Source organism: Musa acuminata, chromosome BXJ1-1 (assembly GCF_036884655.1).
Source record: "Musa acuminata AAA Group cultivar baxijiao chromosome BXJ1-1, Cavendish_Baxijiao_AAA, whole genome shotgun sequence".
Taxonomy (NCBI): Eukaryota; Viridiplantae; Streptophyta; class Magnoliopsida; order Zingiberales; family Musaceae; genus Musa; species Musa acuminata.
Window position 1 is genome coordinate 4,276,190 of NC_088327.1, and position 21,935 is coordinate 4,298,124.

General features: G+C 38.7%; 3 protein-coding genes across 4 annotated transcripts; 2 read left to right on the forward strand and 1 right to left on the reverse strand.

Annotated features, from left to right (window-relative positions):
* Positions 1 to 334: 334 nt before the first annotated feature.
* LOC103987955 (phosphatidylinositol/phosphatidylcholine transfer protein SFH8) lies at positions 335 to 7,803 on the forward strand. 2 transcript variants are annotated; one of them, XM_009406440.3, is made up of 15 exons: positions 335 to 591; positions 686 to 812; positions 1,729 to 2,029; positions 2,655 to 2,754; positions 3,361 to 3,627; positions 3,739 to 3,816; positions 3,916 to 4,017; positions 4,104 to 4,153; positions 4,247 to 4,346; positions 4,429 to 4,527; positions 4,604 to 4,720; positions 5,118 to 5,250; positions 6,408 to 6,811; positions 7,176 to 7,250; positions 7,338 to 7,803. In XM_009406440.3, the coding sequence occupies exons 2-15, from the start codon at positions 779 to 781 to the stop codon at positions 7,356 to 7,358; spliced, it is 1,881 nt and encodes a 626-aa protein (XP_009404715.2). In that variant the 5' UTR covers positions 335 to 591; positions 686 to 778; the 3' UTR covers positions 7,359 to 7,803. The 2 variants fall into 2 exon arrangements, with proteins under 2 accessions (XP_009404715.2, XP_009404707.2); XM_009406432.3 differs by having other exon boundaries at positions 407 to 591; positions 675 to 812.
* Positions 7,804 to 8,295: 492 nt separating this feature from the next.
* Positions 8,296 to 14,032, reverse strand: LOC135616087 (uncharacterized). Its single transcript, XM_065115288.1, has 4 exons — positions 13,843 to 14,032; positions 13,079 to 13,723; positions 11,262 to 11,690; positions 8,296 to 8,706 (listed from the first exon to the last, which is right to left on the reverse strand). Exons 2-4 carry the CDS (start codon positions 13,668 to 13,670, stop codon positions 8,540 to 8,542), a joined length of 1,188 nt encoding a protein of 395 aa, XP_064971360.1. The 5' UTR covers positions 13,671 to 13,723; positions 13,843 to 14,032; the 3' UTR covers positions 8,296 to 8,539.
* Positions 14,033 to 15,740: 1,708 nt separating this feature from the next.
* Positions 15,741 to 19,585, forward strand: LOC135616234 (phosphopantetheine adenylyltransferase-like). Its single transcript, XM_065115451.1, has 6 exons — positions 15,741 to 16,044; positions 16,128 to 16,199; positions 17,009 to 17,068; positions 18,685 to 18,779; positions 18,888 to 18,957; positions 19,083 to 19,585. Exons 1-6 carry the CDS (start codon positions 15,856 to 15,858, stop codon positions 19,188 to 19,190), a joined length of 594 nt encoding a protein of 197 aa, XP_064971523.1. The 5' UTR covers positions 15,741 to 15,855; the 3' UTR covers positions 19,191 to 19,585.
* Positions 19,586 to 21,935: the final 2,350 nt, after the last annotated feature.

Here is a 21,935-nt window from a genome sequence, read left to right on the forward strand (position 1 = left end):
TTCGAGTCGGTAGGGGTTGATTAAATAGTACTCAATTGCTGCTCATAATTCATTTACTTCTTAATATATATATCTGTAGTATTTGCAACATCTCTCCTATTGGCCCCACCTTATATGGGCCCCAGACTCGGACATCGAATATTTGGAAAATAAATGCTAATTCACATGTTTATGTCGCAATATCAGCGGTTTTCAATAATAATAATAATAATAATAATAAAGCCTAGAGAGAATAAAAATATCTTGAGGTCGCTTAAAACCGGCGCGTTCCGCTTGGGACCCACTATCCGCGGGGGGGCAGCACCAACCACGTGGCTTCTGTTGGGGCCCCGCACACTCGAGTGTTTGCAGCTTGCGGTTCGGGCCCTCACCGAAAGGCCCCCGATTTCTCGGCCGAGGAAGTCGCGATTCGTTTCTTTATCTACGTCGCTAGTTTCGCCTGCCCCCCTCATGCCCTTCCCGCACCTCAGCTCTGTCCGCTGTCCTACCGCCGCTTCTCCGCTGCCGTCCCCACGATCGATCTCGCGCCTGAACCTATCGCCTGCGTCTGGATCATCTCTGCATCCGTCTCGAGGCGCCAGATCTTTTGAGGTAGTTAGGTTCCGACTCCGGTTGGGGTTTCTGGGAGATCTGGGCATTCTAGGGTTTGCAATGGATTTCTGACTCGAATGTAGCTTCTTTGCAGGAGTAATTGTGCTCGCTTAGCCTCCTCTTCCTCATCCTCCCCCCGTGGTATTTTGATCGCGCTGGTTTGTTTGCCGTGATATGTCCTTGTGATATGTCGGGGCCACTGGATCGGTTCGCTAGGCCCTGTGAGTCGCTTTTTTCCTTTTCCTTGTGTCAGATCATAATGACTAGTTTAAATATGTGGACTTTGGATTTTTCATTTTAGATCAATCTGATCTGCTTGCTTCTTGTATGAGATCTTAGCAAAATACATCCTTGGTTGTTTATAGCTACTAGTAGGGTATCGATGTATGCTGTAGACTGAATTTGCTGTTGGGTTTCTGATTAATGATTAAGTGTCTCAATTTCTTCATGAGCTATCACCACATTCAAAGAAAAGCAGTATGTTCAATAAAAGCCCTTGGTGTTTAAAATTATTCATTTGTTGTTCCATGTTTTACAAACTTGAGTCAGGCCAATAAACATTAGGATGGGATTCATTTATTGATAAAAATTATCAATATTGCTGCTAGGTGGCTCCTAACACAGACCCGATGCATGGGATCCACGAGTGTGGATGCTACATTATCAGGTCTGTGACAGACCACATTACCGTTAAAATTTGCATGGGTAATTTACCCCATTTAAAAAGCATTTCCCCAAATGTAAACTTATTTGTTTCTGCCTCAAACAAGACTTTACCCAAATTTTTCGATCGGATTTATTGCTTGACCTGGCTTTAGTCATTTTGTATTTGATGTTAGAATCCAAATTTTGTAACAAACTTACAATGTACAAGCATTTTTTTTCCCTTTGTTTGGAATCAAAGTGATTAGTAGTGATGTGTAAATTTGTTAATCAGTCATTTGGCAAGATATTACAAAACATTTGGGATCTTTCTACTCTTGAAGCTCTATCATTCTATGTCACTCCATTTGTTTCCTTTTCTCAAGTGGCATACTCTTCCATTTGGCATAAGAAAAATTCTCTTGTTTTTCTGCATCCTTTATAACGTATCTTTATTCATTAATGAATCATGTATGACATCTTTACTTGTTATAGGCTTTGAGGGGTTTTCAAGCCATGATGAGCGAAAGGAACGAAAATCAGATATTGAAAATTCAGAAGATGAAAGAAGGACAAGAATTGGATCGCTGAAGAAAAAAGCTATAAATGCATCTACGAAATTTAGGCATTCTTTAAAGAAAAAGAACAGAAGGAAGAGTGATGGTCGGGTCGTTTCTGTTTCAATTGAGGACATAAGAAATATTGAGGAACTAGAGGCTGTTGATGCATTCCGTCAGTCACTAATTTTAGATGAATTGTTGCCTGCAAAGCATGATGATTATCATATGATGCTGAGGTAAGTTATTTCTCTTTTACCAATGTTTTGCCATTAAATATCTTTATATGCTTTTGCCATATATCTTTAAGCTTTTTTTGCAATTTTGACCCTTGTTACCTTCACGAAAACCACCTTTCTTTTTCTCTTGATCCATGCAACCAACCATGGTAGGGAAGATTTATAAGGCTGTCATGCTAATTCTTTCTGAGCAAGTCATTCATAGAACTTATCTACCTTTCTTGCACTTAAATTTGTATTGATTTGCACTAGTGCTTTTTATTTGTCTTTTTCAAGGCATCAAAATATTTCAGAGTTTTTTTTTCTGTATTTCATCCTCAATTATTGTTAATATGCAATTCCTTTAAGTCTGCTTAGCTTGATTTATAACTTCTAAGTTTTCCTTCTTCATTTGTCCTTCTGTCGATTCATACTTAGCCTTTCTGTTCCTGGATTATAGGTGTATAGTTCTTTCTAGACTGAAGAAGATTTTAATATTTTGTTTTCTTTTCACTAATTACCTGAAATATTGTTGTTTCTTCAATATTCTCATATACGTTTTTCCTTATGAAGCAAATTATGCTTACCTTGTTGCTTTGCAGTTAATTTTTCATGCCTAATATTTTGAAAACTTGTTTTCTTATAGATTTCTGAAAGCACGGAAATTTGATATCGAGAAAGCAAAGCATATGTGGGCCGAAATGCTTCAATGGAGAAAGGAATATGGCACGGACACTATTGTTGAGGTTATTACTTATTGAACCTCAAACACTATGAAGCAATTATTTAGTATACAACTGAATAGCTCTGTGAACACCTGTTAAAACGTATAAAATAATAGAGACCTCGGGAGCTTGTCATGTTTATGTTAAGTCAATTTCATGAAGATTTATTTGAGGCACATCTTCAGTGAATTTTAATAACCTAGGAATGGACATATTTATGAGTTTTGATATGTTCTCCTTATATTAACAAGTAAATATTAAACTGTAACATGAGATGCTTATATTAAAATTGTAAATCATCTCACGTGCTAGAATTTGCATTCAAAGGAATGACAGAAGTCATTATCTTGTTAAACTTATATCTTGTTTATTATCTGCATATTACTTTAAAGTTTAAACTGTTACTTTGGAATATAATTTTCTATTAAATTATTTCTAACTTTATATGAGTGTTTCTAAATGATTATGAATTTTTGGTTGGACAAATATAAAACCTTCTTGTAAACTAAACTGCATATTCTATTTTCAGATGTTGGCCTCCTTTTCCCCTTATCCCGTAGTAGCAGTACATCTTTTGTTTACATTGTCTTTACTTTAATTATCTAATTGAATTTGATCTTTCATCAGGACTTTGAGTATTCTGAGTTAAATGAAGTTCTACAATACTATCCTCATGGTTATCATGGGGTGGACAAAGAGGGGAGACCTGTTTATATTGAAAGGTTGGGGAAAGTCGATCCTAACAAATTAATGCAGGTCACCACTATGGAGCGTTATGTAAAATATCATGTGAAGGAGTTTGAGAGGAGCTTTTTAATTAAATTCCCGGCTTGTTCAATTGCTGCAAAAAGGCACATTGATTCAAGTACAACTATTCTTGATGTTCAAGGCGTGGTATGTTATAACAGACTCAGCAACATGAAGAAACATAAATTTTCTTTAGTTAGAATGTACAGTGAACTGATGCATCACTTCAATTCTTGACATGATCTGTCTGATTTATAGGGTTTGAAAAACTTCAGCAAGACTGCCAGAGAACTAATTCAACGATTGCAGAAGATTGACAATGATAACTACCCTGAGGTATACAAGACATAGTCATCTTCACTTGAGTGGATTTTGAATGTAGTAATATTCACATTGACTAGAAATGCCTGTACCTTGTTGAAACAATGTCTGTAGACCTTGCACCGAATGTTTATCGTCAATGCGGGCCCAGGATTCAGGCTTCTGTGGAACACTGTAAAGTCCTTTCTGGACCCAAAGACTACTTCTAAAATTCATGTAAGTTCTTTTTCATATCTTGATGAAATGGATCTTTACTCAGACGAGAAGATGCATGCTGAGATTGTTTTTCCAACTTCCATCAGGTTCTTGGAACAAAGTACCAGAATAAGCTGTTAGAGATAATCGAGCCCAGGTATGTCCTTTGCCTATTATTTTATACAACATTTGACCATGAAGGCAGGTGTTGACTCTACCTTATAACATATTACTCTGAATTATTCTCCAGTGAGTTGCCAGAGTTTCTTGGTGGTTCTTGTACTTGTGCAGATCATGGAGGATGCCTAAAATCTGAAAAAGGCCCATGGAAGGACCCAAATATACTGAAGGTATCTGTTAGAATCTCATTTTTTTCAACATTTTCTTTCCTTTTCATGTGCAGTATTTACCATGAGATTTGTTGGTATACAGATGGTCCTTAGTGGTGAAGCACAATGTGCCAGGCAAATTGTAGCTGTTTCAAATGGGGAGGGAAAGATCATTGCATACGCTAAGCCACAAAACCCAACAGTGAGTTCTCATTTGATATCGGTTCTTGCACTTAAATCAAATTTCTGTGGTACTGAATTATTTGTTGCTGAAACAGATAAGGGGTAGTGATACATCTACTGCCGAATCTGGATCAGAAGCTGAAGATATCGCTTCTCCTAAAGCAGCACGGGCTCATGTATCATATCCTCGCTTGACCCCAGTACATGAAGAGGTAAGTTTGTTTATTATAGTTGTTCAAGAGGTGTATAATCAGTTTTTATTTCCTGTTGCTTCAGAAAGGAAGCTGAATTTTCAAATTTTGCAGTTATTAATCTTCTCTAGCATTGCTTATGACACTGTTTATCCTCTTTTATTGTTCTCTTTACTGTGGACTTGCACAATATCACTAATTTTGCTTTCATAACAAGAATTAATTATGTCCTTTGTTTTTCTTTATTTGCAGTCTTTTGGCTGTATTCTGTTCTTAACTTTAGCTTTTAGTCTTTATGCCACATACACCTCTTGTTAACAGTGATAAATGTAGTTGCCTCTGAAATTGTGAAGATATCCATTGGTGGCGGTTGTAAGAAGTCATTATTAACATTTATGAATCTCGTCTCCTCCTGCAGGCAAAAATGGTTAAGGCAGCTAGTTTCTCTTCTGGATTTCCACAGTATGATGAATACGTTCCCATGGTAGACAAGGCTGTTGATGGCGGCTGGAAGAAAGAAGTCTCTAACAAAAGGCTATCTACATCTAAAGGTCCATGAATCTAATGTTTTTTTTAATAGTTGTTATTGCAAGTAATTTCATCTTTATTGCTGATAATTAGAGATATTGAGGATGATCTCAAATATTAATGTTATCCTACACTTGTTTGATTGTTGACATAACAAATCGATTTTATTTGTTGGTGATAAAGGACTATTTGGTCGGTCGGCCATTGGTGCGGCCTGTAAGCTCGCAAGAAATTGTCCGTTTTGGGCGATGGGCGTACCCGCACGGTTTTGTCCTTTCGGAGCATGTGAGCTTCAAAAGGCACCTCTGAGAGTAAGGGAGACTCAGTGGACTTATGAGCCCTTGGTTCCCATACTCTTCAACCAATGTGGGACTAAATGGTTTTATCAGTGCTCCCTCTCGTATGGGAGCAAGGACTCATAGCCGAGGTGCACGACTCAGGAGCTAGTTTGCTTGGTCGAGATGTAGGCCTCGGCCCCTCCTTCTAGCGCCAAAATATTAAGGGACTATTTGGTTGGTCGGCCATTGGTGCGGCCCGTAGGCTCGCAAGAAATTGTCCGCTTTGGGCGATGGGCGTAATCGCACGGTTTTGTCCTTTCGGAGCATGTGAGCTCCAAAAGGTGCCTTTGAGGGTAAGGGAGACTCAGCGGACTTATGAACCCTCGGTTCTCATATTCCTCAACCAATGTGGGACTAAATAGTCTTATCAGTTGGCAAACTATGGCTTCAAGATACTGGGTTTTCAATGGAGTTGACAAACTTCTTTAGAGCAAATAGATCTACATCATTTTACAATTTGGTCAATTATCTTATTTGTTTAATCACCAAAATCCATGGACCAAGCTATTTTGGGTTTCCTCCCCTCATCTAAATATCTTCTAAACGTCTAATTTGGAAGTTCAAATTCTTGCTAATCCATGCCATTTGCATCAACTTGGAAAAGTTCGGATGTCAACTTACATGGTTATTCAAAGAAGCACCTCAGAGTTCTGTAGGCTTGTCTATTGGTGATTACTTTGGGCTCTTTTTGGATCCTCAGCAAATTATTTGAATGGTTCAAAGAGAATAATTCCTGGAGGTGAATTTTTATTGCATTTGGGATGCCATGTAGCTTTTAACCTGTCATCATGCTGTATTATTGTTTTCTGAGATAAAGTTGGCTCATGTTATCTTCATTGCAGGAGAATGCTCTATCTATAAGACACACAACACTCCTCAAGGAGTTCAAGCTCGAACAATCCAATTCCTTGTGACCATCATCATGTATCTCTATACACTGGTTTATTCAGTCATCAGATGTGTGTCAAAGAGGCTAAAGAATGAAGTCTCTGAAATAGATGAACACGATCCTTCTTTTGCTGCGGATCCTGTGCCCAAGGAGGAATTCCGTCCTCCTTCACCTGCTCCTGTATTTACAGAGGCTGACCTCTTTTCACGCCTTCTAAGAAGGTTGGAAGAGCTGGAAGAAAAGGTGGACACCCTTAAAGCAAAACCATCTGAAATGCCTTCAGAGAAAGATGAGTTGCTCAACGCAGCTGTTTGTCGGGTAGATGCATTAGAAGCTGAGCTTATTGTCACGAAAAAGGTGTGCTTTGTCCTATCTATCTATTCCATAAATCTTAATCTAACACAAGTGCCTGTGTTATAGAAAGCAACACTTACTAGTGGAGCATAATATTCAAGCCAAAACATTGTCTTTCTTGTCACTTGAATTCTTTGATAAGTGAAACTATTCTCAAACCTGTTCTAGAAGTTCTTAAGTCATGATTTAGATGTCCTCATTGCCATGCGTCGTTTTGCACGTGTGCTTTTTTTTTTTATACATATTCCCTGCAGTCGTGCAATTAGTTAGCATATGCTCTCTCTTTATGTTTATGATATTTTTGCTGTTTATATTTGAGAATGTGTTCTCCTACATGCATCAATGAAATGGTTATGTTCTTTGGTAGGCTTTGCATGAAGCTCTTATGAGGCAAGATGAACTTCTTGCATATATTGACCGTCAAGAGGAGGCCAAGATGCGGGTTAGTCAGATGGTCAATTTCATAAATTCTGTCTATGCTGTCGATTGACAAGTCGAATAACTGACCTACTCTTTGGCATTTCTGCAGAAGAAGAAATTTTGCTTTTGAAGCAAGGGTGAAATGGATGCCTTTCACCACCTTGAACTTTGTCCCCTCTTCTGCTTAATGGACCATGGTTTTGATGTGAATTCATCAAAACACACCAGCCCACTGACTAGAACAGTGAAATAAACCATGAAACCAGACAGTTTGAGAAGTAAATAATCTAGTTTTAAGTTGCTGGCTCGCTTAATCTCTTTGGAAGCCACTTTGTGCTCTTATTCCAATGCTTTTGCCACCTGATCCATCAATATGCAGTGGCTTAGTGGACCAAGATTGGCGGTGGAGATCAACAGTCGTAAATAAATGATATCTGTTTTATTTCTCTGACAGCAATCATGGCATGATCCTTTTGTCACTACCGGCTTGGTTCGGATTGGCATATTTGCGATAATATGGATTTTGTATTCTTGTTGGAGTCATTGGTGTCGTATGGTCACCGGCCTTTGATGAATTTGATGTAGTCAGTCTACTATGGCCATTGATCTCTCTCTCTCTCTCTCTCTCTCTCTCTCTCTCTCTCTCAGATAAAATTTTGAAATTATGTTTTTATAGAATTTTTTTTAATTTCTGTACAATATTTCTTATTTTCTAAGAGATGAAATTATTCTTGACTTTGTCCCGTTGTCGCCTGATCCTCGCCACTTCTGCCCTCATCTATCCTTGGTTATCACCTTTGTCCCACTGTGAAATCCATAATCTTGTGGTGTTGTCGTGGAACACTCCCTCGAACATCCTTTGCGGACAACGAATGCGTGTGGGCAATGACTACAACAACAAGGGTGTGCAAGCAAGATCGTGTGGGCAAGGGCAAGGGCACACAAGTTTCTATAGATCTCGAGCAACTTTCACCAATTCGGAGAGAAAAAAAATCTTGATCATTAAGGGTGCAACCTTACAATATTACATCCATGTCCACTCCAAGAAGAAACCAAAACCCACCCCATCAAAAAGATCTTCAACAACACAATTATTCACTTCGGCATCAAAGAAACAACTTGTATCATGTGGGATTGACCCACCCAATCCAATTATATACAGAAAGAGCAACAGAAATGCTCGAAAGCTGAAGACCAATGCGTAAGCCCAGAGATCTTGTTCCGCTTTTACTTCCTTATTATGTACATGATGTTATTATGTAGTAGTATAAGCAAAGAAAACACTTAACAACTAGCACAAATCTTTTGCTTTCATTTTTCACGGCTCTCCGTGGCACTGCCTTCAGTTGTTGAAGACCTCGAGACAGGAAGATAAGACCATGCAACTGCAGTGGCACCAACAGTCACAAGGAGACCAACCGTGCACCAAAACCATTTCTGCCTTCTCTTGCGCCTGTTACGATGTTGTCGTGCCAATTCTGCAATGACAATAATCAATGATCAAAAGAAGCACAAATGTTCCTTTTACTGCTTTCACTTATGGGTGCGGAGATGGGCTCAGGTGCAGGCATGGTAGTTCATAATTCTGAGTGCAGGTAAAAGTTGGGTACATTATCTAAAACTAAACAGAAAATGTAACAGGTTAGCAAACTGAGAATATTGCATTAAAAGCAATCTACGTATTTCAAATATCATGTTAATAAAGTTCATTTACTAAAAAAAATCACAAAAGCATATCTGTGAAGTAGACTGAGCTAAAGCTGCTAGATAACAATAATCAACACTGCATGTAGGCTGATATCATACCTCCACAAAGCTTAGATGTCAATGGTACTTAGGGTATGAAAGTGATCCAAAATTGTTGCTTAAAGTGAAAGCTACCATCTAAATGTAAGACCACCAAACTTACAGAAATGATGCAGCCATGATTCAATTGGAGCAAATTGAAGCAACTCCGTTAGCGGCAAAAATGTTGTGGATCCTTGCAATAATTGTTGTGAATCTCACCAAACTAATGTCCAAATATCATGGTGATACATTTCAAAAAATTAATTCTCGCATTAAACATCAGATGCTTATTTATCTTTTAGGTATTCAAGATTGATAGAGAAAAAAACTATTTTTCTAATATATTATGTTCATAGCAAAGACTAAAAATATCAGCATAAGCCAACTAAAGCTGCAAAATATCTGGAAGAAGTTGATCCAAAATGTCAGATCTACAATGGTCTTCTCATGTCTCTCACAATAATTGTTGTAGGCCTCACCTGACTTCTCTTCAAAAATATTCTCATAAATTAAATTCAAAAATTTATTTTTCACATTTAATTTGGTATAATTGATTAATTTTCTTATTATTTATATGTAACAGATGAGCTTCATTCTAATAAATTATTTATAGCAAGATAACAAAAAAATCAAACTAAACCAAATAAATTGCAAGCCTATTAGGGATAAGTTAATCCAAAATGTCAGCCTTAGACCCTAACCTTCAAGTGAAAAGACTTCAAAGAACACTTCCTTTGAATCATAAAATTAACAAGTGTTTTGAATAATGAATAATTGTATCAAACTAGCAGCATGAATGACCAGTCATTCTCATAATGCCCCCTAAACTAGAATCCTGCCCCTGCTAATGAAATATGTCTAGTCAAATAAAAAGTCATAAAAATAAGGTCATCCATTTTTCTAATAAATTTATCATATCAGAATCAGCCTGACAGTGCAAATTAAGTGTAAGGTGAATAGAATGAAAATAAATATCTACTGTTAAGAAATGTGGCCTCAGTGATACATGAATCAAAGTTTTTTTTCTGTTTAAGGTTAACTACAATTATATTCCATCATCTCTCAATGATACCAAAGTTTTCCAACTGGAAATTCTGCAAGAAGGTAAAAACTGTGGAAATACATAAAAGGCTCCAGTATCTTCAGACTTCAACCTCTTGGTTAAAAGCTACAAAGAGGGATAGTTCTACTTTGAATCAGTGATTTAAAAAGCGCTAGGCGCCAAAAGGCGCCAAGGTCCAAAAATGCCCGAGGCGCTAGGCGCTCGCCCGAGCGAAGCGAGGCGCTAAAATATAAAAATATATAATATAATTAATAAATATAATTATTTAAAATTTTAAATAAAAATATGCTATTAAATTAAGAAAATCTAAGAGCGGCGGGAAGCAGTGGCGAGCGACGACAGCGGGAAAGGGAAAGGGAGCAGGAGGCGCGAGCAGCGGGAGGGCTCGCGGGAGGCGCGAGCAGCGGGAGGGCTCGCGGGAGGCGCGAGCAGCTTGGAGGGCTCGCAGGAGGCGCGAGCAGAAGGAAGGCTCGCGGGAGGCACGAGCAGCGGGAGGGCTCGCGGGAGTCGCGAGCAACGGGAGGGCTCGCGACTGGGTTCGCGGGAGGCGCGAGCAGCGACAGCGACGAGCAGCGGCAGCGGGAGCAAGAGCGACGAGCAACGAGATCGGGAGCGGCAGCGGGTTAAGGTTAGGCAAGGGTTATATCGGTTTAGTTGGTTCGATTGAATCAACTAACAACCGAACCAGGACCGAACCAGACCTAAAATCCTGGTTCGGTCACTTGGTTTACCCAGGCGCTCGCCCGAAGCGCCCAGCGCCTGGGCTCGGGCGAGCGCCCAGGCGACGCCTGTTTGAAGCGCGCCGCCTGGGACATTAGCGAGGCGCTCGGGCCTCACCTCGCCTCGCCCGAGCGCCTAGGCGAGCGCCCGAGCGCCTCTTTCAATCACTGCTTTGAATTTCCAAAGTTTGTTAACCAAAAAATATTGTGTGTGTGTGCATGTGTGTATGTGGTTCATCAGTCAGCAAATACTGATTAGTGAGACTTGCCCAAGGAAAAACCTGCAGTTCTCTTTATAAATTGCTATTCATAATCTTGATGACACTTACAGCCATGGAAATATCATATATGAATTCAAGACAGGATCAAAAGGATGGACAGGAATTATAGCCAATAACATGCTTGATTAAGACTAAGTGGAGAAGTAATGTGTTTCGCTTCTTAATGTAAATTTAGCACTCACCAACTGCTTCTTGGTTTCTTTGAGACATCTCCCTGTTTGCAGCTTCATAATACTGGAGGCGATCACGTAATCTAGCAATCTCAAAGTTCTTAGATTCAATTAGAGGTTCTGTCTCCATTTCAACCTCAGCACGAGAACAAGCCCTGCCTATGGCATCAGCCACAAAGCGTGAAACAACAATATGCTGGCACAACTCTGCAGGATCAACATTGGACTGTTTATCCACCTCAATGGTGAAAGTTGGAGCAGAAAACTTCAAGCCGACAAGTGACAGATGATGACTCAGCATCTTCCACTGGTTTTGCAAGTTCTCAACTGCTTCTTCAGTTTGCTTGCGTTTCTCTATCTCCATCAATAAATTCAGCCTCGTCTCACGCAGTTCATCTTCAATAATTCGATAAGATTGTGAAGTACCATCACTGGAAATCTCTGTATCAAGCAAAAGAAATTGAGTACGTCTAATTTATGGTCTTTAGTGAAATCTAGATCATGGATTGATTCAGTTACAAAATGATCAACTGTTAAGTATGTCATTAGAATACTGATCATCTGAAGAAAATATTAATGTGATCCGACAAGCCTCGAGAAGGCAAGCCACAATTTGATGAGTATGTCATTTATAGGTCTATCCAATGTTTTAAAAGTGGTTTATGCAGTTGCATATGTGGATCGATCGCAAGATGCACTTATTAGCAGATCAGCATTTAACTGTAATCAACTAACTTAAAATGCAATGACTTGTAATTAGACTGTAACCTCCTTTACAAGTTGTCAAGCTAGTATATTGTACTCTGTTCAATTTTTTTAAAATTGCCAAAATATTAGATACTTTAGATCAATCGCAAACAAAGAGGCTCATCAATTTGGGAAGCTGTTATTGGAATAAGAATTTCAGTGGAAGTTGAGTATAGATTTCTATCAGATATAACCTTCTCAACTAGCTGTGATATAAACATGTAAATCCTATAGTCGTAAGATAATGAAACTAACTTCTGTAACTGCACAAGCGAATATAGCATATTATATGCTGATAAACATTAGATGAATAAGCAATATAATGATTCATTCATTTAGGCTAAATGTAAGAGTTTATAGCACTTAGCTAATAATATTGCTACCATATGATTCTATCTGCATGCCCAAAGATGATGCATCCTTTGTGGCTTTGGGACTTTACTCTTGTTCGAGTTCCATGGTTTTTGTGACTTTGCTACCATATGATTCACAAGTTAAGAAATGCTTTGGGACTTTACTCTTGTTCGAGTTCCATGGTTTTTGTGAAAAATCCAGATGCTTTCAAGGTTGTGATGACCACAAATCCAAATGCTTTCAAGGTTGTGATGACCGAATCCATGAGACACTATGTGCTCAATCGACGCAACAACTTTCTATGTAATATAAACATCATTAAGTGCTAAAGATTTCCCTTTTGGACTTTTATATTTCCTGGAGTCCTTGACAAACTTATTTCACGATATGATTTCTTTTCCCTACCAATATTCTCACTTTCTTATGTTATTCTATTTACATATTAATCATCCCCATTTAATACAGGATCAGAGATTATACAAACTACTTTTCGAAACTTGACACTAAAGAACTATTCTACACATATAAGATATTCTATTGCAGAAAAACTCCAAGTTTTTCAGCTATTGTATGAGATCCACTGAATCGATGAAACTAGCATCAAACATCATATCAATAATAGTCATGCTTCATAACCTCAGATGGTACACATATTGTCGAATAATACCAAAAACAAAAAAAGAAGGCCAATAAAATCATAGTATTATCTGAGACCTATGAAAGTGTACCTTCAAACGCATCGAAATACTCCCCCGAAGGAGTACCGGGCCTCCAGCACACAGAACCATTACTTCTGTCGAGCTCAGGATTGCTAGAGGTGCTAAGAGAGTCCTGGGGATCAAAGAAATCCTCAGTCTCCATGTCTCCTTCCAAATCAACAGGGCATGGCTCGGCCAATTCCTCGGACCCGACAACCCCACTTTCCACATGCACGTCTTTAAGCTTCTCTTCCTGAAGTTCAACTGTGACCGAGTCCGGTTCACCTTGGCCTCCATGCGAAGCCCCGGGCTTCCCTTTCCCATCGAACTCGTTGCCATGAGAACCATTCACACCAACTTCAACTCCATTTCCATTGACGGCCTCAGCCTTCTGCACCACCTGCGGCGGCGGCGGCGGCGGCTGCAGTCGGCTTCCACCGTTGAGGAGGCGCGGCCCCCGTCGCTTGTGGTTGATGATGTAGGGAGACGCGGGAGGGAAAGACGAGGGGGAGTCCGGAAGCGGAGTGGACTCGGGAATGGCGTAGAGAGCCGGCGAGATGTTGGGGCGAGGGATGCACTTCGTCGCGGACGAGTTCGGAGGTATCGGTGGCCGCCCCACCATGGTCGGCGCCGGTGGAGGTTGCTCGGGAGCGGCGGGGCTCCGAGACTCCAGCCCTAGAAAGGTCAGTATCGCCGACCCAAAGCGAACCCTTGCAGTTAGCTAAAGATGGCGTCTATACCGACATCCAAAACCTCATCACAAATCATCATCAACAGCACAAACGAAATCTTACCTGAATATAAGGAATCAGCTTGGAACGGTGGAGAAACCGAGTCGAAGCAAATCAGCGAACGCAAAGATAGGACCGGTAAGATCGACAGCAGAGCGGAGGCGATCGATCGATTCACCCTAAAATTGGATAACCATCCATCAAAAACTGTAAGATTTGGGGAGTCGGCGAAACCCTATAATTTCAAAATGAGTTGACCTCCAAAATAAATAGAAAAACATTATTCTGCATATTATGATATATTTCACGCTACTATTTTTCTTACAGCAATCACATTTCGAATGACGCTCGTTGACCCAACGAACAATGTTAGCATTGACCGACCGAATTGATTTCTCTATATATATATATATATATATATATATATATATATATATATATATATATATATATATATATATATATATATATATATATATTCGAACTTTGTAATGGGCAAAAGTCAACGCAGTAATGGATGTTATTTTTTGTAATGTAGGATTAGGTAGATAGTAATGATGCAAATATTTGATGGGTACAAGATGTCGACTTTTGGGTCGGGTAGTTTGATATTTTCTTTATTTTGATATTTTTTTAAAACAAATTTTATTAGGATCGAGTCGACACCAAGAGGACACCAAGAGGAGAGGTGGATTAGTATAGCGGATAATAATGCCATCGGTTCAAAAAATCTTCGTTTTGATTAAAATCGATCTCCGAAGATAACTTGAAATTGAATGTTTGTTCGAATGTAAGTAAGGATTCAGTTTGTAATAAAGGTAAATAGCAAGAAGTAAATGCAAACCAGATTTTTATAATGGTTCGATCGTCGTGACCTCATCCACTCTCGATTTCTCTTTTCGTCGAAACCACCAGCATCCACTAACGGTCTTCATTCAATAGGCAAAGATCAATCACCTTTTTACAACTCTATTTTCCTTTTGAGAGAAAACCTTTACACCCCCATAACCTCTTCTTTTAAACTTCACTAACACTTAGAGTTTAAGAGAAGTTCATACAATATTACAACAGTGTTTTCTTTTTTTTTTTACTCTCGATTCTTGTGTATGTTAACCAAGGATGACAACGATATTTATAGGCCTTAAGTGAATTCAAACTTGAAACATAAAAGTATCTCATCCCTGATTTTCGAGGTACTGACGGTACCACAACCCAGTCTAACAATATAATCACCTGACACCCTACCACTAGGCGGTACTACCGCCTAGTTTAGCTACCGCCTAGTTTGGCAATACTACATCCCAATCGAATTAGGTCAAGAAATTACATTTTATTGGAGAGGTTTGGGTGGCGAAGTCAATTCATTCATGGTAGTTTGATATTTTCTTTATTTCGATATTTTTCTATAGCAAACTTAATATGTGGGGGTCGATACATAATTTTTTTATAAAATATAAAAAAATTAATGTAAAAATATTTTAAAATATATAATTGTCGTGTTTCACTTTCACAAATGTAATAGGATATGATGGTTTAAGGGTTGAAAATTTAGGTGGAGATGATAGATGTGGATTATTATTATTCCTATGTATCTGGATCATAAAAAAATGACGAGACTGATAGATCTGGATTATTATTATTCGTACGTATCTTTATATCAATTTAATGTTTATCGGATCTAATTTTAAAATTAATCTCATAATTTAATTTACTGATATACCCTATCATTGGTATATCAATCTGATCGTAGTTTGATCATTGTGAACTTTGAGATGACTTCTAAAATAAATATGATTTAATACGAAGCACTATCTTATATCGTAAGATCGATCATCGTATTACTAGTCAGACAAAAATAAAAAACCTTACATTTGGTTCAAAAGTTCAAATAAACCGTCTGAATTTAACAAATCCTAATATTGATCGGTGTGAGTCAAAATTTGACTGTTATCGATCGACCGTTCTGACAAGCAAAAGTAGCAGTGGAGGGAGATGGAATTCCGTCCAGATTCCAATAAGAGGGGGCGATAGCTTGGAAATAGGAGGCCGACTTGGTATCGATAGATTGAAGATGACATGACCTTTCCCCTTTCGATTCCTGGACTCTCTCCTCCCATGGATGATCTGAAGACGACGACCTCTCCTCCCTCGCCAGATCCCGATCCCCGTCCCGATCACTCGTCTCAACCTCCGAATTCGTACGCGGCTGTCGTGATCGGCGGCACCTTTGACAGACTACACCAGGGCCACCACCTGTTCCTCAAGGTCCCCCTTTTCCCTCTCCTTCTTGCCATGCGGGTTATCTACCTTGTGATGGTCTGCTTGTAGCTTAAGCTTTCGTCCTGTAGGCATCCGCGGAGCTTGCGAGGGAGCGCGTCGTCGTGGGGGTTTGTGATGGACCCATGTTGAGCAAGAAAAAGGTGCCCTCTTGTTCCTTTTTCTTCACCTTTTGTTCGATTTGCCTGTTTGGAAGCAAAAATAGGTAATAAAAATTGAATCAGAAAGTCCTAATCGTGCAAAGAACAAATCCGAAGCAAATCTTATTCTTATTCGCACTCTGCTGGTGTCCATATATCAACTATTTGATCTGTTATTCAGCTAATCATCATTTGACACAGCCATTAAGTGAGAGTTTTCCATTAGTTAATTGTCGTCTGTAGGACTCTCTATGACACCTCCAATGAGTCCCACTTCGAAAATTGGGAGAAGACTTTAGTTGGTCTATAAAAGACTGGATGAGTGTATTACCATTAACTTAAGCTTCAGCATTCAATATTACGTGGTTCTACGCTTATCAAGTTAGTAAGTCAATTATCCGACCAAAAGTTAGATTGTGAGGAATGATATCAAGGCTGACATGTGATATGTGAGGTTTGGTCCAGTGGTTGAGGGATACACGAGTGTGACTTAAGCATTGTAGATATTCTAGACATATCGAGTTAGCGAGTAGTTATCCTGTCGAGCTGGGTTGTGATACTCTTTTTAAGGTCAAAATAACAAAACACTTGTTGCTGCCCATCGAGACTGAGCAAAGCAATCGCTCATTGCTTACTGCACTGTTACAAAATCTAAAATTGGTTTAGTAACTTTAAGGAGTATTTTGATCCCAAACATGGACTCAAAATCTCTTATTATTTAGTCTACTGCTGACAGTTGCTACAAGTACTTTTGCTGAATTATTGGTTTTGAGGATCTAAACTCTCTTGTCTTTTGGTCCCTGAAATTGCAGTATGCTTTCCTAATAGAACCAGTTGAGAAGCGCATGCAAAGTGTGAAGGACTACATTAAGGTAATCTTTTGAGAGGTGCATCAGATATTCTACATTGCTGAATGAATATTGTTAATTATGCATCATTCAATGAGCAGTTCAATTGTGGCATACAGTAAATATCATGAATTTTATGTAGCTATTATCACAAAATTGGTATGCTAACTTCAGACTTAAAGCTGCTTGTACTTCCCATTTTGTTCATTTGGAAGATCTGATTAAGCATTCCTTGTCTCATGATCTAGCAGTTCTGTTTTGGTGCGACATTAGTTTCAGGCAGCAGAAATTTATTTGGATTTATGTATCACTTTGTCATTTATCTTAACTGTTTATTATCATTTTATATAGAACACTAAACTCTGAAAAATGAATGACAGGAAGGATAGGGAAAGATTTTTTGCTCATTTATATTACGTGTAGCTCCTTGCTTTTGTTGTTAACAGTTCAAGGGAGCAACTAACATACTGATGACCTGTCTGTGCAGTGAGTCCCTAGTTCTGATTCTTAAAAAAACCTTAGCTTGTACTAGTTTATAACTTTATTATTAATGTTTATATAATCATGTAATAGTGACTTGTGACAACATGGAGATCTATCATGAGCTAGAGCAATTTATGGTCGATTCACACGATTGTGTGCAGTTTACTTAAATGGTTGCAGTTTTTGATGAGATGATAATTGCAACAATCTATGGCTGGCATCACTCTTTGGTGATTCTTCAGGTTTCACCTTCTTTTTTCCTAACAAAATCTCATGTATAAGTGGCAAGTATTTAAAGAAACCGTTCCTTTTCTCGTCAGTAGTTTGTCGAGATAATTAGGCCTTCCTTGGAATGAGTTTCTATTAGGCCTTCATCCAGTTTCTATTAGCCAAGGTTTTAGCTGCTATGGCTGACATCACTCATGTATAAGTGGCAAGCCTTTAAAGAAACAGTTCCTTATCTCGGCAGTAGTTTGACGAGATGATTAGGCCTTAATTGGAATGAGTTTCTATTAGGCCTTCCTCCAACTTCTATTAGCCAAGCAGTTATGGCTGGCATCACTTTTTGGTGATTCTTCAGGTTTCACCTTCTTTTTTCCTATGAAAACTCATGTATAAGTGGCAAGCCTTTAAAGAAACATTTCCTTGTCATGGCAGTAGTTTGACGAGATGCTTAGGCCTTAATTGGAATGAGTTTCTATCGGGCCTTCCTCCAACTTCTATTAGCCAAGCAGCTATGGCTGGCATCACTTTTTTGGTTATTCTTCAGGTTTCACCTTCTTTTTTCCTATGAAAACTCATGTACAAGTGGCAAGCCTTTAAAGAAACAGTTCCTTACCTCGTCAGTAGTTTGTCGAGATAATTAGGACTTCTGTGGAATGAGTTTCTATGAGGCCCTCCTCCAGTTTTCTCAAAAGGAGAAAACTGTGAGCAGTTAGAATATGTGTCTCCACGACAATATCCGAGCCTTTGATCAAGCAATCTTCTATCTCTAAAAACAAGATCCAACTGTTGATGTTACTCGAAAGCTTTTCACAACTTTTGCTCATTTATTTGAAAAATGTTCTAATTCTTTCTGGGCCACTAGTGATTCAGATGTTCTCATTGTATATGTACACATACTTATTTTCTTTCCCACCACTGATTCTTTTTTTCAGTCCATCAAGCCTGAGCTGACGGTGCAAGTCGAGCCAATCATGGATCCATATGGTCCATCCATTGTAGATGAAAATTTGGAGGCAATTATTGTGAGGTATCATATCTATCCTTCAATCCTTATCGAATATACTCCTCAAGACAGAATCAATCACAATTCAGTCATTAAAAAGCCACATCTAAATCCTTTGGGTTTGTCTTCCAGTAAGGAGACATTGCCGGGAGGAATTGCTGTTAACAGGAAGAGGGCTGAGAGAGGCTTATCACAATTAAAGGTACATGAACATTAAAAATCCACAAGTATCTCCTGTTATTTTCTTACAAGTCAACCATAAATAATTAGTTTTTGATATTGTTCTAAAGGTCCGGTCGGTTGATTCTCATTGTTGTGTGAATGCAGATTGAAGTGGTGGATTTATTGCCAGAGGAATCTACAGGAACCAAGATAAGTTCTTCAACACTTCGAAAAATTGAGGCTGAACAAGCGATCATCAATAATCAGCAATAGCAACATCAACAACTAACACTTCGAAAAATTGAGGCTGAACAAGCGATCATCAATAATCAGCAATAGCAACATCAACAACTATCACATTCAGAGTGTCCCACATAGATACTACAAAACTACATTCAGAGTGTCCTACATAAATACCCTACAAAACTTTTTGACAAGGACATATGTTCGATTGTTCAAAGTTGTGCCGCAAAAGCTTACATCTTGTAGTATCCTTTTTACACACAGGAAGCAGATATATTTACGAGTGTACTTTCCACTATTGTAGTAATTTTATTTCTACAACTTGTCAACTAAAAAGCTGTAATTGTGAATTTCACAAATTCAAATAAACATTTTTATATGTTAGAAATTCTGATTTTACATAAAGAAAAGATATATTACATACATATTCTGTTTTGCAATTTTATTTCTTGATCTAAAAGAATTTCAAATGGTTCCTCAAGATATGAGCATTTCAAGTGCCATCAACAATTACATGGATAATACACTAAAAGGGAGGGAGGTGTCAATCCCTAATCCGTGTGTGAAGGCATTGACCTCGGTGATCAGTACTTCTCCTTCATCCAAGAACATCAAGTTCGAGTTGGATGGCTCCTCCATCTTTAGACTGTTTGCTGTAAGGGATTGATTTCCTGCAAAAGGTGTTCGATAAAATGACCAAACAGTTCAGAGAAGGATCCAACATGTTCTAATAATGATCATAAATATTACCTTATAATGCTTGCTAGGGTTGGAATTCTACATCAGAGAAACTGTGCAAACCAGCATCCCAAGCAGAAGCCCCATGAAACTGGAAATATCATGCCAACATATGTATGAGTTCATCTTATAATCTCCAAAACACGGAGCTACAGGAAGGTGTCAGGCACCGTAACAAGTGACTCAGAGGCATTCATGGCCATGTTCTCCAGTCGAAGGCCAGATAGATCGAACAGGTCTGACGACGCCCCAGTCACAGGACTGCTGCTGGAATTGCAGGATGAGTTCAACTGCACCATCACCAAATGGAGACCAAGATGTGGTCATGGAAGTCAACATTTGGATTCAGACTTTTACCTCTCCATCAAAGAAGTGCATTCTTGGATTCACGGCAGCGAGCTTCATTGACAGGAACTATTGGACGCACGAGGAGGAAGACGGATCAGTCACAGCTTACATCGTGGAAGGATAAAGATCGAAGGGTATGCGTACCTCGACTTGCCTTTGGAGGGACCGCACGTAACATATGACACCATCGGTCGAACAGTTAGAAGGCACATACAAACCAAAGAATTCACAGTGTTTCCTGCATGGAAGCGGCATGCTCTTTCAGCTACAACCGGCGACCTGCAAACCAAGTGTTGTACTGTTACTTCGCTGTCATGCAGCGATCCTGTCTCAAGCATTGCCCATTATGGATCTATCCTCTCTCGAAGTCGAATGGATGAGGATCCATGCAAAAGAGCAGCCGCTGCGTCTGTAGTTTGTGTAGGGGATCGGTACGAGGTGAAGAACAGGAAGAACAATGTGGAACACTAGCAGTGCTCCACCTTCTCAATCCCAACTGCTCCTTGCTTCCCTCAACGATTAAGATTTGAATAATGAAAATAAAATTTACTTTAGATTTAAGTTGTGCGACATATCAAGGATTCGGAGTTAATCTATGTCTAACGTCTGAGCTTATCGTAAGTCTAGTGTCAAGAATATAGAGGATTCGACGGATGATCCTATAAAAATTATGTCATAGGCGTATTCGATAAAGATCTCTCTTATACTTAAGTTGGTAGAGATTTAGATAATTCAATTGTACTAATGAGTAGTGTTCTTAGATAGATTAAATGATGCACTTGGAGGGTCTTTCTATAGCGAGCTTTAGTATCCGTAAAATTGAAATTGAAAATTGATCCGCGAGACGATTATACAGACGTCAATCAGATATTTTTATCGACATTGATTAAGCACGAGGCCTACAGGGTGATGTGTTTTAGATTAATTACGTGTCACTCCTTCTCATTAATTATTTATATATATATAAAGATATGATATATATGAACTTTCTTCTAATCTCAATGGAAGATTCATAAACAAGGTTTGCCCTAACAAAGAATTTAAGTTAGGAAGGAATACTATGAAACCTTTAATAAAAATTATCTTGAATTTGAATCTTTTTCTAATAGATATAGATAGGCCGAAGATGAAGGAAATAAAATTTATGTGGAAGAATATGTATAAAAAAAATCTAAATTTATGCCAAAGGAGACAACAAAAAAAGTGGAAGAATCCATGACTCAATTTGAGACTCGATCAACTCCAATTCATTTGTGGTTGTTAGTGCATGTTTGATGGGGCTTCTTCTACATCTACTTGCTCTTGCTAGGTTGGTCTTCCTTTTGGCTTGCAGATGATGGTGATGGTGAACGACACCATCTTGTCTATTGCAATTCAATTGTTTGAATCAGTCAAAGAGTGGCAAAGGGTCATATGAGGTTGTGGGGAGGGGGGATTTCTTATCCTACCACCTTTTCTATGTGTGGTCTTCTTCCATTCTAATGCATACATATGTAATCTATAAAGACTCAATATATTTTTTAAAAAAAATTAAAAAATCTCAATTAGCATAATAACTTTCAAAAATTCTTGCAGAATATATTTTTCTTTTTCAAAATGGTGATATTACCTTTGTCGGCCATCGTCTCCACCCAACACCGTTGCTGCTTGTCGCCGTCACCGAGGTGGTGATAAGCGAGAGGCGATCCT

Bases quoted from the DNA above. Each gene is read 5' to 3' on its own strand.
- LOC135616087 (XM_065115288.1), bottom strand. From the start codon at position 13,670: ATGGTGGGGCGGCCACCGATACCTCCGAACTCGTCCGCGACGAAGTGC. The intron at 11,691-13,078 runs GTACACTTTCAT...TGCTTGATACAG, and splicing joins GTATTTCGATGCGTTTGAAG to AGATTTCCAGTGATGGTACT. The intron at 8,707-11,261 runs GTGAGTGCTAAA...TTGTCATTGCAG, and splicing joins AAGAAACCAAGAAGCAGTTG to AATTGGCACGACAACATCGT.
- LOC135616234 (XM_065115451.1), top strand. From the start codon at position 15,856: ATGACCTTTCCCCTTTCGATTCCTGGACTCTCTCCTCCCATGGATGAT. The intron at 16,045-16,127 runs GTCCCCCTTTTC...TTCGTCCTGTAG, and splicing joins GCCACCACCTGTTCCTCAAG to GCATCCGCGGAGCTTGCGAG. The intron at 18,780-18,887 runs GTATCATATCTA...TTTGTCTTCCAG, and splicing joins TTGGAGGCAATTATTGTGAG to TAAGGAGACATTGCCGGGAG.
- LOC103987955 (XM_009406440.3), top strand. From the start codon at position 779: ATGTCGGGGCCACTGGATCGGTTCGCTAGGCCCT. The intron at 2,755-3,360 runs GTTATTACTTAT...ATCTTTCATCAG, and splicing joins GCACGGACACTATTGTTGAG to GACTTTGAGTATTCTGAGTT. The intron at 4,721-5,117 runs GTAAGTTTGTTT...CTCCTCCTGCAG, and splicing joins TGACCCCAGTACATGAAGAG to GCAAAAATGGTTAAGGCAGC.